We start from the raw sequence: 17,420 nt of genomic DNA, 5'->3' as shown, positions 1-17,420 counted from the left end.
CCAAAAGTATGTCGTACAACTGAACGAAGAAAGCCAGATAGTCAATTAAGAAGCTAAAGTTAAAAGCTAAATGTAAATTCCATTCCCTGAGCACGGTTTCTTTGCTGACTTTTGAGTGTAGCACAGACGGCTTTCATAAAGCTTTTAACATCTGTTATGACAGTTGAAGATGGTTCAGTGAGTGAAAGCCAGTTTGGGTCAACAAACTGCACCTAGCAACAAATTTTTGAAAGACTTCCTGACAAAGAGTTTCAATATATTTCCACAACCCTCAGTTATGACACTAAACCTTTCATCTTAAGGACACATGACAGAAAGGAAAGGAGACTCCCATCATTTAAGGTTGCACGAACAATGCAACAAACTGGTTTATATAAAGGACGGGCAATTATTATAAAAGACTCTTACACGTGTTATAAATAAAGAAGGCTTTAAAACATTATCGCTCTATGTTTAACTTACAAACAGAGACCGAAAGAAAGTATTTCCATATACTACTACAGTGGTTTTGTTAGCAAATGACAACAGAATGGTGTCAATTTCTGAAGCATTGTAAGTTTATCCATGATGGCAGATACATTCATGAAAAACATAGATTCCATCAAGGTTGCACTAGATGAAAACCACTTCGACTTAGAAAAATATAGCACGTCTTTACTGCAAAAAAGATGTTAAGAATTTTAAGAGAAGGTTTTGTAAAGTCCGCAATGACTATTGAAGAGTTTTGATTTAAACTTTTATGACTACGTTAGTATTTGTTCTATTGCTAACAAATTGTTTGAGAACAGAGTTTACTTCCCGAATGGAAATCTTTATGACCTCTCAAATAAACCAAGAGAATTTATTTCGAGATGCATTCAAGGTGGAAGATGTATGGTTGTCAGATAACATGAAACAAAAGAGCAAAAAGAAACTCATTGCTGACTTCGACACTGTTTCATTATATCCTTCAGCTATTAGCAAGACTTATACTTTAGAAGGTATTCCAAAAGTATTGAAGAAGAAATGTTTAAAGCACAGAGTATCTCATGAGACATTTATTCGATGATGACCAAAAGGAACCCATTGGTGAAAGTTTATGTCTGGGCTTCTTTGTTCTCATTAAGATAACAGAGATGGTATACCCAGACACTTTCATTTAATAGTTTTGCGACCCTGAAACTAAATCCAGAAATTAACGTCCAAGAAGTTCAAACACTTGCTGTCTCATGTATGTTGACCATATAACATTACAAGAACCTCATAAATATCAATGTGTCAAATGTGAAGTGTTGCAAGGATACTATTTACGATGGAAACAGAGATATGAGAATAAGAGATGAAGTAAAAGAATTGTTTGATTAAGGTTAAAGTATAAGAAAGAAGGAAACCCCTTACAAGAATTAATAAAAACTCATTCTGAACAGCATATTTATGGCAAAACATTCTATCTCCTATTGAGTCAAAAATAACCATAGTAAATGACAAAATGCTATAAAGATATGCTATAAGAAATTACAACCATATAGTAAGTTCGAAGGTTGGATGGTTCAGATAAAAACTATTTTCAAGCTAACGAAAAGCATTTGCAGACACTTTAACTTCTGTCCACTTGGTGTTTAATATTCTGTCTATGTCAAAACGTATTATGAATGAAGTTTCTGTACTGCTGAAAGATATGGGTCTTCAAATCTTTTTACCAGGATACCGACAGTATGCACTTATATAATGAAGACATACCAAAGCTTGCAGCAGGGTTTAAGAATAGATATTGGTCCTGCGAACTTATAGGAAAGAACCTTGGTCCAATTTTCATAGCGACTTTGCAGAAAATAACACCTGAAACAAAGTTTAGCTTATAAAAGTATTTTCTGTGGAAAGAAGACCTACATAGACTTACTCCACTAACGATTTAAATGAAGTTGCATTTCACTGCAGAATGAAAGGCGTGAAGCAAGATGTTATTGCTTTAACCGCTAATGAAATGTTTCCTGAAGCTATACAATGCTATTACAATGAAGATAAGAACATTCACATACCTGTTGGAACATATGACAAAGACTCTGAGTTCAGTTTAATGAAACTTTACAAAGCACTTTATGATGGTCAAGAGATTGCATTCGACTTATGTAAGTCATGTCAACCTTGCTTTGCTGAAAAGTTCAACTTTTCAATAACGACTAAAACAAGCTTTATTCGTAAGTTGAAGTTCTGAGGTCATGGGCTTCGCCCTTGCCGCTAGCGGCTTATTTTTGTCAGCAATGAGGTCATTCGTGATAAAAATAAAGCTAGCGTAGATTTTACAATACTGCGATGGTAGAGTTTAAGAGTTGTGCTTCAATGTAGAGACAGTCCTTATCTGGAGGCAAGAACACTGGACATTTATGGTCATGAGTGGAGAACATGTCTATCCAAAACTCACGATTGAAGCCAGTTAATTTATAGTATTTAGGGTTAGGAAGTGGTGAAGTTCTTGTATGACCAATGAACTCATTTTCAACGCCTTTGGCTATATTAGAGTAAAGTATTGCTTGCTTTCTATCCCAAATGCCAGGTGTTACAATCTTTGAAAATTCATTTTTCCTCGGAAGCATTGCATCATAATTGAAAACATTCTTAAAATCATCACTTGGTTCGGAGATTTGAAATCTTATACGTAATGGATTTTCTTTCTTTTTAGCGACTTCATTGAATGGTGAGAATACAATGAATTGACAGTCATGTGTTCCATCTTCATTTTCATTAAATTCATAATGAAAGTCTATAAGTTGTGGCTGACTACCTTCTTCTTTCAGTTGTGCAAGAAACTCACGTAAAGGCTGTAAAGTTTGTACTTCAATGTTGAACTTTTTCTCGAACATCTCATTAAATGAAATCATACATTGCAACAATGTTGTATCGTCTTTAAAGTATTTGTATATGTGAATGTTTTGGGCGCTTAAAGACTGTTCGTCATTTTCTATCTCGACTTGAAGTATAAAGTCAACCTTTCTGAAAGCACGTGTTATATACATAGATGTTATGCCAATGTACTTCTCTTCATTTATGTTCACAATCCAGTCTGTTGGAAACTTAAACGTTACTCTGTTCCCCTTTATTTTGACGTCAGGGTTTTCACTACTGAACGCAACAGATAAAGGTATTTGTCTATACATTTAGTTTGGATAAAAATAAACCATTTACTCTTTCTTTGCTTCAGCTTCTTTGCTTTTTGTTCTTCCTTTGCTTTTGCTTCTTCTCTAGCTTTTTTCGCCAGCAAACGTGGGTTCTTCTGTCTTCCAGCAGCTAATGCAGCTAGTTGTTTTTCACTAAGTTTTCTCTTTGGTCTCTCTGGCTTTTGTTCTTGTTTTTGTTCCTTCAGTTCGGATAAAATTTGCTCGCGAATTTCTTTCTTCAATGCTTCAACATCTATGACCCCTTGGGTCTTGTCCATAGACTTGTCTGAGTCATTTGACTGCAGATAAAAAACTAAATTAAAACTTTAACCGATGTAAAATGAGCTTGTCAAAATCAGAGCGAGAGTCTATTATATTAAATGACGCAAGAGGAATACAACATCCTTTCTATTACGTAAGTCAGAGTAAAGATGGTAAAATATACGTAAGAAAAAGAAAGGTTCCATTAGCGAATGCAGAGAGCGACAACATTAAGGTGCATGGCAAGGGTGAAGTCCACGAAGCCCATATAAAACCTTCTGTTCAAACTGAGCCACCAAAAGAACAAGAAGAAAAGAAGCCAGATGTACTTTCAATAACGAACCAAGAGCTTATTGCAAAGTTCGTGAATTTCATTGAAAAACAAACCGAGTCAAAGAACCCTGACCCGCCAGTGAAAGAAGTTGAGACAAAAGAGAATGTACAGTTCATTGAAAATGTCAAGAAACAACTTCCACCACGAATGCCAAGAAGAAGAGTGAGAATAATGAAGTAAATAGATATTTTTATCTGAAGTAAATACATGCAGAACGAACAGTTAAACGAATTTACTCCAGCAGAGCATATTCATCAGATTCGCTCATATTTCGATATCATAGACAATGCAGTTCAAATTGGTGACACTAATAGAAAATATTCTGACGCAAAGATTCCATCACAACCTGGAACTGCTAAAGATAACACATGGGTAACATTCAATCTCTCACCTCCTGGTGAAAATATGTTGGACCTTTACAATACATTCATTACGTATAAAATGGAAGGTCAATTTATTGTAGATAAAGAAATTGGTTCAGGTTCCAATAAAACAAACCCACCAGGATTTTGGATTGGTTTCGATGACGCTTTCTATGCAGTTGCTGGATATCAAATCCTTGCAAATGGTCGTATCGTATATTCTCAAGACAACGCAAGAGAAGAAGCATATATAACTTCAAACTCACAAACTACCGAACAAATAAAGAAAGTAGATGTTTTCTCAAAGACTCGACATGAAGATGTATGGAGTCATTCGGGAACATGCAGAACAGGACAAATTGTTAGTGGTCCAATTACAGCAGGAAAATCATTTGATTTTAAGCTTCGTTTAAGAATTCCTGTTAGAAGATTCCTTCCATTAGAAGCTATTCGATTTATTCCAGCTTTTGCAGGAAACATTCAGCTTAAAGTAAAGTTCAGTAGCGACGCCTTACAATGCACATCTATATCTGTAAATGATATCATTGCTTTCAATCCAACTCTTAAAGTTGCATTTGCTTCAGATTCAAATCCACCGACAAATAAATTTGTTCCATGGAATGAACCATTCACTATGATAACGAAGGCAGTAGAAGCTAGTGGAACAGTTACTATTACAACTGTAAACCAGCAACTATTTCGAACAAAGATGGATTTTAATGAATGTTTCATTCATCCAAAGTCATTCTCTTTAGACCCTAACATTTATACAGAACTTGTAGAACATTATACAAACGAGGCTTTATGTTTTCCTGTTAAAGTTATGGATTGGATTCCTATGGACGGTTCATTCTCAAAGAATACAGATAGTTCAAGTGCAACATTTACAGCAGCTTATACGCCTATTAATGTTAAAAGTATTTGGGCACTATTTAGAAAGAAAGACAACTATTATGTTAATTTTGAGAACCCTAAGTTTAAATATCTTCAGCTTTCCATGGGAGCTTATGGAAATATGCCTGCAGAACCTGAAAAATCATATGGACCTGTATTTTATGAAATGGTTGCGAACGCTTGCAATACAAACAATGATATGATTGGATTTAATGAAGATGTTATGAGGTCATTGGTGGATGATGGTAGTGTGGAACATAAATGGGATAGCTATGACAACACACATTTCTTATGTGGTTTTCCAACAGAAGTGGACTTTTGCTTCCAGCAAGGTCAAACATCTACTGCTCCAATAACATACAAATTGTCTGTTAAAGGACCTATTGAACTAGCAACTGAAAACGTACCAAAGCCACTTATTGGATTTATGAGGGATTGTTGCTTTGCAATACAAGTAAGACAGTCAGGCATACCAATAATAAGACTTGACGACTATAACTTAGCCACGGACGACAGTGAGGAATAAAGGATGAACGTTTATTTTTAAAGCTTATAAATGAGTTCTTCATCAAGCTCTCGTGAACCTTCACCATCTATGAAACAAACTTTACCAAACGATTATGGAGCACCTATTGAATATTTCTTACGAGCTGCACAATGGCAAAGAGCAGTCTCACCAAGGTTAGGTGTTCCACCAGCTCCTGTCAAAAATAGCATTTGGTCAAGTCCTTATATAAAATATGGTCTCCCACTAGGTTTGCTAGCTACAGCAGGAGCAGTAATGATGTTGAAAAGAAATAAAGCAAATGTTATAAATAATACTGAAGTAGCTGAATTTGAACAAACTCCGACACCATCGCCAAAACCAACGTCAAAACCAACGCCTTCACAAACAACACCTTCAATGACTCCTGAACCTATGAAAGTACAAACTCCTGTTCAAAAGTCAACTCCAAAACCGACTCCAACATTTAAACCAGAACCTACTCCTCAAATAAATCGTAAAACTCCTGCGTTTCCTTACTGAAAAAATAATGTTAGTTTTATTTTATTTGAACATTTTATTTAGAGTAAAATGACGACTAAAGTCACTGAAGCAATGAAACAAAAATTTTTGGTAGAATACATTAAATCAGGAGCGGTTCCAGAAGGTTTTTACGTTCATACTATGAAGGATGGTAGAGTTCAGTTTAGAAAGATAAAGCAACCATTAGATAGAGAAGGTATATTAAGGAAGATTAAACTTCATGAGGACAACATTGCTGAACTTAGGAAGAAGTTAGAAGAGTTGGAGAAAAGAAGAGAGTTATAAAGCAATGAATTCATGAGGTGAAAAAAGAGGTGAAAAAAGAGGTGAGATTTCACCACTTCACCTAAATTTATTTTTTCACCTCTGACAACGTTTATTTTTAAGTTTATTTTATTATTTAGCGAGAACGTTTATTTTTATTTTATTTTTAAGTTTACTGAAATTTTTTATTTGGATGTAAATGACAGAACAAAAGCAACTCATTCGAATTCCACAGTATAACAAACATACATTTAAACATTTATTCTTCCTTCCTGAGCATAACATGTTCTTTCAAATACATCCGAGACCAGTTGACTTTTCATTGACTGTGTATAAAGATAGAAATAGTTATATCATTAAACCATACGATGACGAAGGTAAGTTATGTAAATTGTACGTTAAGAAGTTAGAGAAAGTTTATGGCTTCAAGTATGACTACAATAGGGTTAACACTGATGATGAAGATATTGAGGAAAATTTATGAGAACATTAGTGAAGTTGTTAGTGAGAACGATAGTGAGAACGTTTATTTTTACATTAGTGAGTTCGTTAGTGAAGTGGTTGGCGGCTTTGTAAATATTTAAGGTTAAATTAGTTTTTGCGTTCATGTTGTAAAATATACGTTAACGGTTTTGTAAAGTGTCAAATTCACAAGTATTGGGTAAGGTGGAACGCAGTGCCACCATACCCAACATAACCATACTAACTAACGTTTGCCTGAACTCTTCCACAATCTCAAAAAACGTTTTTTGGTTCTCATGTTCGAAACTTTTATCGGAAGAGACAACAAACGTTCAGAAGAAGAACAAGATATTATTTTAAACTTGTTGTATGACATAACTGTCATAACAAGCTTTTTGAAGTAAAACCGCCATTCTCAAACCACTTCATTTTTTCGATGTCCGAACAAGCACCGAAGCCAAACTCAATGGCAGATGTCCTTTCAAGGTTGCCAGACAAGCGCCCAATTCAAATTCAAATTGCCCAATTGAAAGCTCATCTGACAAACACCATTAAGACTCTCCAAAGTAGTCTTATGACAGAGATGACCAATCTCAAAGCCAATGTCCTCACGAACCAAGCTTCCAATGAGAAAGTCCTGAACGATTTCGCGGAAACCTTGCGCCAATACGACATAGAGAACCAAAACCTTGCCCGACTCATCTACCGTTTCTTCGAAGAGATAGACGCCATCTGGAAGGTACTCGGAAAGGACAGAACATGCAACACCGTACTTCGTGAACACAGAATTGCCGAAGGTATTATCAAAGAAGAGGAAGAAGAGGAAGAAGAGGAAGAAGAGAAACACGAAGAAGAGGAAGTTTGGGCAACCCTTGTTGCCGATGACGCTTACGAAATTTCCCAACCCTACCCATACCAAATCCGCAACAAGGAGACAGGCAAGGTTCTTACCCCAGTCCTCAACAACTTGGGACACTTGAACCTTAACCTTCGGAATTACGGTTCAATTTCCATGGGAAGGCTTGTCGGTATGCAATGGGTTCCAAATCCATACAAGAAGACGAGGGTCAGACACATTGACGGTGACAAGCTCAACAACCGTAAGGAGAACCTCGAGTGGTTCTAAGAGTAAAAAAATTTTATTTTAGGGGGAAACCCCAAGTAAATTTAGGTGTTTATTTGGATAAGTATGTTAAATTAAGGGTAATTTGCAAAATTAGTTCCCGACCTTTGAATTGGGCTCTTTCGTTATCCCAGTTGCGTAGGAGGTCGTCCCAGAGGAGTTGGTAGAATTGCCAATCCAAGGACGATTTGTCCTCCCAGGCATTGAGGATGTACTGCTCGTAGAGTTTCATGACCTCTGCCTTGCACCAGACACCCTCTCCCTTGGAACGTAAGGCTTCTTCGAAGTGCTCGAATGCGATTGGCTGCGTGACCATCCGAAATGACACTTTTTGTCCGTTTGGTCAATGTTCGTGTCTCGTGCCATAGTCGACGAAAATACAGACAAACAGGTTATATATGAGTTTGAGACCAAGAATGGTGTAACTCGACCTGTCCGATTCAAAGACTCCGAGGGCGACCATGAAATTAAACGGAAATTAGCTAGGAAGGAATATAAAATGGACTGGTTGCCACCACCTCCACCTCCACCACCTTTACCTGTTCCTCAAGTAAATAAGCCTTTCCCGTTCCCAAGAATTCCCACATTTTAATTCAAATTCGAATAAAAATTTTTTATTTCATGCAATGTTTTATTTCTGTGCCGTCTTCAAGTATGCCCCAGTACTTACGCTTGGAGAGGACATGAACTTCGGTGAAAATTTTGTCCAATTTGAATTGACCCATCTTTTCACCGACTAAACCCATTTCAATGAGTTTGTTGTATCCTTCTTCGTTCGTCATGAGTGCGTCAATGTTCTCATAGTAAACCTTCACTTTGGATTTGACTTCGGAGAAGAATTTGTTGTAGTTGTCAAGGACTGCCTTTGCGAACTGAGGGTAAGACCAATGTTCGACAATAGGTTTTAATGTGGTTACTAAGCCACTTTGACCTTGAGTGAATTCGTACTTCAAAACAAAAGGAGAAAACCTTTCAACAAAGTTGTCGACCTTCTCATAATGTTTACTCTTCATCTCTTGAGGTTTCTTAATGGAATATCCCCATGTCGAATTCATAAGCAATTTGAGTGTCATTGCAAGTTTGGGGTTTGAAGCTTTCCTAATATCATACAGTTGTTGTATGACTTTTCCAACTGTATAGTTCCTTCCCGGGAACTCACCATCTTCGTTTGGAATTCCAGTCGGAATATATTGGACAAACCTCATGTATGCAGCGTTAAGGTCGACATAGTATATCTTTTCATCTGAGTCGAACTTGTCGCAACCAATTGGTCCAGTTTGTGGAAATTCAAGTGAGTCTCTTATCTTCTGAGAAACTTCTCCTGTTATCTCATAAACATCGTCGAAGCAACCTGTTTCATATAAAACCTTCTGACCTAACTCAGATGCTCTCCAATACAATTTGACGTCAATTGGATGTCTCAATGGAAGTTTGTTTATAGCATCTTGAAGTTCTTGCAACCTCATTGGAAGTTCTTCTGGTTCAGGTTGGTATCCGAACAATCCAACTCCTTTTGGAATTGTGTACTTCTTTTGTACTAGAACTTTGTCTGGAACAACTTTTGGTCTTGCTAACAATGAAAAGTTTGTTTCGTCTTTTGGTACAAAAGTTTCTGTCAGCTTGTCATCTGGAATTGGTTCCAACAAACCTTTCTCGAAAAGAATGTTTACAGCTCTGACAATGTTGCACTTGCCTTTTCCGAACAATGGGTTTGTAAGACTTTCGTTCAACATGAAGTGGTTGTGGACAATTGCAATCTTCAACCATGGTAAATTGAACTCAACAACATAGTCGTCATGTGAAGAACCTTTAGCTGTAGGTATGTTGACTCGGATATTGACATTTGCCAACGGTGCAATTTTTGCCAATTGACCTCTGAGAATGTACCTTGTCTTCACACATGACTCAAGATACTTCATCTTCTCATCTGTAACAAGACCAGAGTTCCTGAGACATGTAAGAATACAAGGTTCATTGACAATTGTTTCAATTGAATTGTAAATTCCATACCTTGTCAAGTCAATGTCAGACTTATTTATGAAGGGGAAGTATCCAGCATGTTGTCTGACTGCTTGAGGGTTAGGTTGGTACCATTCGAACTTGACACTTGCAATTCCTTCAATTGCATTCAAAATGTCTGAGTCGGAGTCAACCATTTGTTCTCTCTTTGTAGTCTTGAAAGCGTCAAGAAGTTTTGCAGCTGTTTGTTCATTGCCATTTGCATAGTAAATGTGACCATCCAAATCCGTTATGGTCAATCTGAGATTGTGTCCTTTCTTATTTCCGTCTTGTATGGCAGCAAGTACTCCCATGAAGCCTTCTTTGTTCTTTCCTTCGTCAAAGTTTACTGTAAAGGTTCGACCAGATGTAATTTGACTTCTAACTTCACGATACTTTTCATATGCATATCTTGTTCTTTCCATGGGAGCATGACCATCCTCTGCACTACCTTTTTTCCTTCTCAAAGGATGCAATTGTTCGTCATGTTTCCAGTAGAATCTGGCAAAGCCGTCGTGTCCTTCAACTTGAGGTTCACTAACATCGAAAGGCATGTCCATAAGACGTTCTTCTTCTAACCTCTCTAGTCTGTTTGGATAATTTGCACGTGCTGTTTCCAAATCCATTTCGTAGCGAAGACCAGCCAGTTTGTCATAGACTTTTATGGGTCTTCCCTTCCTATATTTAAAATTCTTCGAAACTCTCCAACCATATCTTTGTAACTCTGCTTTTATTCTAGCAGACTTTCTATCCATTCTATATGGGGGCATTTTTATAAAAAGAAAAAAAATGTTTTTTTCTTTACTTAACATAACAGCCTGCTGCCATAAGTCTTTGACGCCAACCCATACCAGCTAATGAAGGTTGACTTGGTTTAGTTTGGAAACTAAACTTTGGTTTTGGTTTATCTTCAGTTTTTGGTTTCTCTTCTTCTATCGGTTTTTCGTCACTTTTCGGTTCCTCTGACTTTACTTCACCTGCAGGAACAGTTGTGTCGTCAACATCTTCATAAATATCATATGCCATTTGTTTTTGTTTTCCTTTCAACTTTTTGTGTTTGTTGTAAAGTTTAGAATATTTTGACTCTAAGTCAATGAGATGTTCTATAATGAACTGTTGGTCAGTGAAGTAAACTTTTCCATCTGTTGTCTCGAAAGCTCCTTCAGACTTCAATATTTTATTTGTGAGAGTCTGTTTCTTTTTTGAGATACTAGCCGTTCCATTTCTATGAAAAGTGACTTTATAGTTAGGGTTTGTATTTCCAGACCTGGCACTTTCTATTATTGAATTTTTCTCTTCATCTGTAAGTTCTTTGACAGGTTTTGACAATGGTTCTGAACTTTTTGTTTGTGGTGTCAAATCTACCGTTTCAACTTCTTCGGTCATTTCATCTCAGTAAAAAATTAGTTAGTATGACTATCTTGGGTACGGCGACACTGCGTTCCACCTTACCCAAGATAACGGTTTGACACTTTACAAAACTACTAACGTATATTTTACAACACAAACGACTTCACTAATGAAAAATAAACGTTCTCACTAACGTTCCCACTAATGTTCTCACTTACAAAAGTATTGCAGCGCTTCCCATTGCTGTGCTTCACACAATAGTTCATATTCTTCAGTATCGCTGCTGTCACTCCAATCGTCAGAGTCAAAGTCACTGTCAAAATAAATGTTAGTAAGTTTTGACAAAGCTAATGAAACACGCTTACCGTTTGTATCTATTGCTTTTATATATCTCCCATTATGTTTGTTGTCATAAACGCTCAAACTAACTTTACCCTTTCTCCCTCGTATCTGATAGAATGTATTTTCACGAGGAACGAAGAACAAATTCTTGAACTCATGACCGTTGTAGTTTGTTATCTCAATAGTTTTCGTCATTTACATCCAAATAAAATAAAAAATAAAATATAAAAATAAACTTAAAAATTAATGATATCACCACCCTCACACGTATGAAAACATAGCACAAAATAAATTTAGGTGAAGCGGTGAGATCTCACCTCTTTTTTCACCTGTTTTTCACCCTGTTGAATTCATTGCTTTATAACTCTCTTCCTTTCTCCAACTCTTCTAACTTCTTCCTAAGTTCAGCAATGTTGTCCTCATGAAGTTTAATCTTTCTCAAAATTCCTTCTTTATCTAATGGTTGCTTTATCTTTCGAAACTGAACTCTACCATCCTTCATAGTATGAATGTAAAAACCTTCTGGAATAGTTCCTGATTTAATGTATTCTACCAAAAACTTTTGTTTCATTGCTTCAGTGACTTTATTTGTCATTTCAATCAAATAAAAATTTTAATATTAAATAAAAATAACGTTATTTTTTCAGTAAGGAAACGCAGGAGTTTTACGATTTATTTGAGGAGTAGGTTCTGGTTTAAATGTTGGAGTCGGTTTAGGAGTTGACTTTTGAACAGGAGTTTGTACTTCCATAGGTTCAGGAGTCATTGAAGGTTTTGCTTGTGAAGGTGTCGGAGTTTGTTTAACTTCAGCTACTTCAGTATTATTTACAACATTTGCTTTATTTCTTTTCAACATCATTACTGCTCCTGCTGTAGCTAGCAAACCTAGTGGGAGACCATATTTTATATAAGGACTTGACCAAATGCTATTTTTGGCAGGAGCTGGTGGAACACCTAACCTTGGTGAAACTGCTCTTTGCCATTGTGCAGCTCGTAAGAAATATTCAATAGGTGCTCCATAATCGTTTGGTAAAGTTTGTTTCATAGATGGTGAAGGTTCACGAGAGCTTGATGAAGAACTCATTTATAAGCTTTAAAAATAAACGTTCATCCTTTATTCCTCACTGTCGTCCGTAGCTAAGTTATAGTCATCTAATCTTATTATGGGGATTCCATTAGCACGCACCTGAATGGCAAAGCAACAATCCCTCATAAATCCAATAAGTGGCTTTGGTACATTTTCAGTTGCTAGTTCAATAGGTCCTTTAACAGACAATTTGTATGTTATTGGAGCAGTAGATGTTTGACCTTGCTGGAAGCAAAAGTCCACTTCTGTTGGAAAACCACATAAGAAATGTGTGTTGTCATAACTATCCCATTTATGTTCCACACTACCATCATCCACCAATGACCTCATAACATCTTCATTAAATCCTATCATATCATTGTTTGTATTGCAAGCGTTCGCAACCATTTCATAAAATACAGGTCCATATGATTTTTCGGGTTCTGCAGGCATATTTCCATAAGCTCCCATGGAAAGCTGAAGATATTTAAACTTAGGGTTCTCAAAATTAACATAATAGTTGTCTTTCTTTCTAAATAGTGCCCAAATACTTTTAACATTAATAGGCGTATAAGCTGCTGTAAATGTTGCACTTGAACTATCTGTATTCTTTGAGAATGAACCGTCCATAGGAATCCAATCCATAACTTTAACAGGAAAACATAAAGCCTCGTTTGTATAATGTTCTACAAGTTCTGTATAAATGTTAGGGTCTAAAGAGAATGACTTTGGATGAATGAAACATTCATTAAAATCCATCTTTGTTCGAAATAGTTGTTGGGTTACAGTTGTAATAGTAACTGTTCCACTAGCTTCTACTGCCTTTGTTATCATAGTGAATGGTTCATTCCATGGAACAAATTTATTTGTCGGTGGATTTGAATCTGAAGCAAATGCAACTTTAAGAGTTGGATTGAAAGCAATGATATCATTTACAGATATAGATGTGCATTGTAAGGCGTCGCTACTGAACTTTACTTTAAGCTGAATGTTTCCTGCAAAAGCTGGAATAAATCTTATAGCTTCTAATGGTAAAAACTTTCTAACAGGAATTCTTAAACGAAGCTTAAAATCAAATGATTTTCCTGCTGTAATTGGACCACTAACAATTTGTCCTGTTCTGCATGTTCCCGAATGACTCCATACATCTTCATGTCGAGTCTTTGAGAAAACATCTACTTTCTTTATTTGTTCGGTAGTTTGTGAGTTTGAAGTTATATATGCTTCTTCTCTTGCGTTGTCTTGAGAATATACGATACGACCATTTGCAAGGATTTGATATCCAGCAACTGCATAGAAAGCGTCATCGAAACCAATCCAAAATCCTGGTGGGTTTGTTTTATTGGAACCTGAACCAATTTCTTTATCTGCAATAAATTGACCTTCCATTTTATACGTAATGAATGTATTGTAAAGGTCCAACATATTTTCACCAGGAGGTGAGAGATTGAATGTTACCCATGTGTTATCTTTAGCAGTTCCAGGTTGTGATGGAATCTTTGCGTCAGAATATTTTCTATTAGTGTCACCAATTTGAACTGCATTGTCTATGATATCGAAATATGAGCGAATCTGATGAATATGCTCTGCTGGAGTAAATTCGTTTAACTGTTCGTTCTGCATGTATTTACTTCGGATAAAAATATCTATTTACTTCATTATTCTCACTCTTCTTCTTGGCATTCGTGGTGGAAGTTGTTTCTTGACATTTTCAATGAACTGTACATTCTCTTTTGTCTCAACTTCTTTCACTGGCGGGTCAGGGTTCTTTGACTCGGTTTGTTTTTCAATGAAATTCACAAACTTTGCAATAAGCTCTTGGTTCGTTATTGAAAGTACATCTGGCTTCTTTTCTTCTTGTTCTATTGACTTTTCAGTTTGAATAGAAGGCTTAACATGGGCTTCACCCTTGCCATACACCTTAATGTTGTCGCTTTCTGCATTCGCTAATGGAACCTTTCTTTTTCTTACGTATATTTTACCATCTTTTACTCTGACTTACGTAATAGAAAGGATGTTGTATTCCTCTGGCGTCATTTAATATAATAGACTCTCGCTCTGATTTTGACAAGCTCATTTTACATCGGTTAAAGTTTTAATTTTGTTTTTTATCTGCAGTCAAATGACTCAGACAAGCCCTACGGACAAGACCCAAGGGGTCATAGATGTTGAAGCATTGAAGAAAGAAATTCGTGAGCAAATTTTATCCGAACTGAAGGAACAAAAACAAGAACAAAAGCCAGAGAGACCAAAGAGAAAACTTAGTGAAAAACAACTTGCTGCATTAGCTGCTGGAAGACAAAAGAACCCACGTTTGCTGGCGAAGAAAGCTAGAGAAGAAGCTGAAGCAAAAGCTAAAGAAGCTGAAGCAAAGAAAGAGTAAATGGTTTATTTTTATCCGAATTAAATGTATAGACAAATACCTTTATCTGTTGCGTTCAGTAGTGAAAACCCTGACGTCAAAATAAAGGGGAACAGAGTAACGTTTAAGTTTCCAACAGACTGGATTGTGAACATAAATGAAGAGAAGTACATTGGCATAACATCTATGTATATAACACGTGCTTTCAGAAAGGTTGACTTTATACTTCAAGTCGAGATAGAAAATGACGAACAGTCTTTAAGCGCCCAAAACATTCACATATACAAATACTTTAAAGACGATACAACATTGTTGCAATGTATGATTTCATTTAATGAGATGTTCGAGAAAAAGTTCAACATTGAAGTACAAACTTTACAGCCTTTACGTGAGTTTCTTGCACAACTGAAGGAAGAAGGTAGTCGGCCACAACTTATAGACTTTCATTATGAATTTAATGAAAATGAAGATGGAACTCATGACTGTCAATTCATTGTATTCTCACCATTCAATGAAGTAGCTAAAAAGAAAAAAAATCCATTACGTATAAGATTTCAAATCTCTGAACCAAATGATGACTTCAAAAATGTTTTCAATTATTATGCAATGCTTCCGAGGAAAAATGAATTTTCAAAGATTGTAACACCTGGCATTTGGGATAGAAAGCAAGCTATATTATATTCAAACTTAAGTAAGGGAGTTGAAAATGAGTTCATTGGTCATACAAGAACTTCACCACTGCCAAATCCTAAGTATTACAAGCTTACTGGCTTCAATCGTGAGTTTTGGATAGACATGTTCTCCACTCATGACCATAAAGCACCTGTTTTGCTACCTCCAGACCATAAGGACTGTCTCTACATTGAAGCACAACTCTTAAACTCTACCATCGCAGTATTGTAAATGACCTCATGGGCTTCGCCCTTGCCGCTAGCGGCTTATTTTTATCACGAATGACCTCATTGCTGACAAAAATAAATGACCTCAGAACTTCAACTTACGAATAAAGCTTGTTTTAGTCGTTATTGAGAAGTTAAACTTCTCGTCAAATGCAGGTGTAGCAGACTTACATAAGTCAAATCCAATCTCTTGACCGTCATAAAGTGCTTTGTAAAGTTTCATTAAACTGAACTCAGAGTCTTTGTCAAATTTTCCTTGCGGAACCATTAAACCTTTATCTTCATCATAGAAACACTGAACAGAGTCAGGAAACATTTCATTAGCGGTTAAAGCAATAACATCTTGCTTCACGCCTTTCATTCTGCAGTGAAATGCAACTTCATTTAAATCATTCGTGAGTAAGTCTATGTAAGTCTTCTTTCCACAAAATATTGACTTGTATGCTAAACTTTGTTTTCCAGGTGTGATTTCTGCAAAGTCGCTATGAAATTGACCAAGGTTTTTACCAATGAGAACTCTTCCATAACGTTTCTCAAACTCTTCAGCTAAACGAGGGATATCTTCATTGTAGAGGTGCATACTGTCGGTATCGCTATAAAAGATGTCCATTCCTAAGTCCTCAGCAGTACAGAATACTTCACACATTATTCTCTTCGACATAGACAGAATGTTAACACCAAGTGGACAGAAGTTAAAGTGTCTGCAAATACTTTTCGTTAGCTTGAAAATAGTTTTATCTGAACCATCCAAACCTTCGAACTTCACTATATGGTTGTAGTTTCTGATGGCATATCTTATAGCATCTTTGTCATTTACTATGGTTATTTTTGACTCAATAGGAGATAGAATAGTTTTGCCATAAATACTGTTCAGAATGAGCTTTATATTTTCTTGCAAAGGATTTCCTTCTTTCTTATACTTTAACCTTAACTCAAACAACTTCTTTACTTCATCTCTTATTCTAATATCTCTGTTTCCATCGTAATAGTATCCTTGCAACACTTCACATTTGACACCTTGATATTTTATGAGGTCTTGTAATGTTATATGGTCAACATACATTAAACAGCAAGTGTTTGAACTTCTGGGAACATTAAGTTCTGGATTTAGTTCAGGGTCACAAACTATTAAAGGAAAGTGTCTATGTATTCCAATCTCTGTTATCTTAATGAGAACAAAGAAGCCAGACATAAACTTTTCACCAATGGGTTCCTTTTGGTCGTCATCAAATAAATGTCTCATGAGATACTCTGTGCTTAACATTTCTTTCTTCATAACCTTTGGAATTCCTTCTAAAGTATAAAGTCTTGCTATAGCGGATGGATATAATGAAACAGCGTCGAAATCAGCAATGAGTTTCTTTTCGCTCTTTTGTTTAATGTTATCTGACAACATACATCTTCCACCTTGAATACATCTCGAAATAAATTCTCTTGGTTTATTTGAGAGGTCATATAAATTTCCATTCGGGAAGTACACTCTGTTCTCAAACAATTTGTTAGCAATAGAACAAATACTAACGTAGTCATAAACGTTTAAAT

At 36.1% G+C, this 17,420-nt stretch overlaps 12 protein-coding genes and 2 pseudogenes across 14 annotated transcripts, besides 4 other annotated features; 6 read left to right on the top strand and 8 right to left on the bottom strand.

Moving 5' to 3' along the window:
* Positions 1-6,984: part of a mobile genetic element that runs on past the window's edge.
* TVAGG3_0057280 lies at positions 2,280-3,412 on the bottom strand (annotated as a pseudogene). The gene has a single exon. A coding segment is annotated over exon 1 (1,133 nt).
* Positions 3,475-5,511, top strand: TVAGG3_0057270 (annotated as a pseudogene). The gene has a single exon. A coding segment is annotated over exon 1 (2,037 nt).
* TVAGG3_0057260 (uncharacterized protein) lies at positions 5,542-6,012 on the top strand (the record flags this gene model as incomplete). The annotated part of the gene is made up of 1 exon (XM_001584123.2): positions 5,542-6,012. The coding sequence occupies one exon, from the start codon at positions 5,542-5,544 to the stop codon at positions 6,010-6,012; it is 471 nt and encodes a 156-aa protein (XP_001584173.2).
* Positions 6,285-6,984: a terminal%2Cinverted (terminal inverted repeat of Maverick-1C transposon ID:TVAGG3_0057250).
* Positions 6,985-7,174: 190 nt separating this feature from the next.
* Positions 7,175-7,864, top strand: TVAGG3_0057240 (MazG nucleotide pyrophosphohydrolase domain-containing protein; the record flags this gene model as incomplete). Its single annotated transcript, XM_051221270.1, has 1 exon — positions 7,175-7,864. The coding sequence occupies one exon, from the start codon at positions 7,175-7,177 to the stop codon at positions 7,862-7,864; it is 690 nt and encodes a 229-aa protein (XP_051106256.1).
* A 49-nt stretch (positions 7,865-7,913) lies between these two features.
* On the bottom strand, positions 7,914-8,177 carry TVAGG3_0057230 (uncharacterized protein; the record flags this gene model as incomplete). Its single annotated transcript, XM_051221269.1, has 1 exon — positions 7,914-8,177. The coding sequence occupies one exon, from the start codon at positions 8,175-8,177 to the stop codon at positions 7,914-7,916; it is 264 nt and encodes an 87-aa protein (XP_051106255.1).
* Positions 8,178-8,207: 30 nt separating this feature from the next.
* Positions 8,208-8,453, top strand: TVAGG3_0057220 (uncharacterized protein; the record flags this gene model as incomplete). The annotated part of the gene is made up of 1 exon (XM_001301645.2): positions 8,208-8,453. One exon carries the CDS (start codon positions 8,208-8,210, stop codon positions 8,451-8,453), a length of 246 nt encoding a protein of 81 aa, XP_001301646.2.
* Positions 8,454-8,475: 22 nt separating this feature from the next.
* Positions 8,476-8,643, bottom strand: TVAGG3_0057210 (DNA/RNA polymerases family; the record flags this gene model as incomplete). Its single annotated transcript, XM_051221268.1, has 1 exon — positions 8,476-8,643. The coding sequence occupies one exon, from the start codon at positions 8,641-8,643 to the stop codon at positions 8,476-8,478; it is 168 nt and encodes a 55-aa protein (XP_051106254.1).
* Positions 8,644-9,766: 1,123 nt separating this feature from the next.
* On the bottom strand, positions 9,767-10,614 carry TVAGG3_0057200 (uncharacterized protein; the record flags this gene model as incomplete). Its single annotated transcript, XM_051221267.1, has 1 exon — positions 9,767-10,614. A coding segment is annotated over one exon (848 nt), but the record flags the coding sequence as incomplete, so codon positions are not given.
* Positions 10,615-11,264: 650 nt separating this feature from the next.
* Positions 11,265-11,926: a terminal%2Cinverted (terminal inverted repeat of Maverick-1A transposon ID:TVAGG3_0057020).
* Positions 11,265-17,420: part of a mobile genetic element that runs on past the window's edge.
* Positions 12,195-12,635, bottom strand: TVAGG3_0057190 (repellent protein 1 family; the record flags this gene model as incomplete). Its single annotated transcript, XM_051221266.1, has 1 exon — positions 12,195-12,635. One exon carries the CDS (start codon positions 12,633-12,635, stop codon positions 12,195-12,197), a length of 441 nt encoding a protein of 146 aa, XP_051106252.1.
* TVAGG3_0057180 (uncharacterized protein) lies at positions 12,666-12,968 on the bottom strand (the record flags this gene model as incomplete). The annotated part of the gene is made up of 1 exon (XM_051221265.1): positions 12,666-12,968. The coding sequence occupies one exon, from the start codon at positions 12,966-12,968 to the stop codon at positions 12,666-12,668; it is 303 nt and encodes a 100-aa protein (XP_051106251.1).
* TVAGG3_0057170 (uncharacterized protein) lies at positions 13,757-14,240 on the bottom strand (the record flags this gene model as incomplete). Its single annotated transcript, XM_051221264.1, has 1 exon — positions 13,757-14,240. A coding segment is annotated over one exon (484 nt), but the record flags the coding sequence as incomplete, so codon positions are not given.
* TVAGG3_0057160 (uncharacterized protein) lies at positions 14,740-15,000 on the top strand (the record flags this gene model as incomplete). The annotated part of the gene is made up of 1 exon (XM_051221263.1): positions 14,740-15,000. One exon carries the CDS (start codon positions 14,740-14,742, stop codon positions 14,998-15,000), a length of 261 nt encoding a protein of 86 aa, XP_051106249.1.
* Positions 15,025-15,882, top strand: TVAGG3_0057150 (uncharacterized protein; the record flags this gene model as incomplete). Its single annotated transcript, XM_051221262.1, has 1 exon — positions 15,025-15,882. The coding sequence occupies one exon, from the start codon at positions 15,025-15,027 to the stop codon at positions 15,880-15,882; it is 858 nt and encodes a 285-aa protein (XP_051106248.1).
* TVAGG3_0057140 (organellar and viral DNA polymerase type B) lies at positions 16,316-17,274 on the bottom strand (the record flags this gene model as incomplete). Its single annotated transcript, XM_051221261.1, has 1 exon — positions 16,316-17,274. A coding segment is annotated over one exon (959 nt), but the record flags the coding sequence as incomplete, so codon positions are not given.

The sequence above is a fragment of the Trichomonas vaginalis genome, chromosome IV (genome assembly GCF_026262505.1).
Source record: "Trichomonas vaginalis G3 chromosome IV, whole genome shotgun sequence".
In the NCBI taxonomy this organism is placed as follows: Eukaryota; Parabasalia; order Trichomonadida; family Trichomonadidae; genus Trichomonas; species Trichomonas vaginalis.
This window is presented reverse-complemented; position numbering and strand designations above follow the sequence as displayed.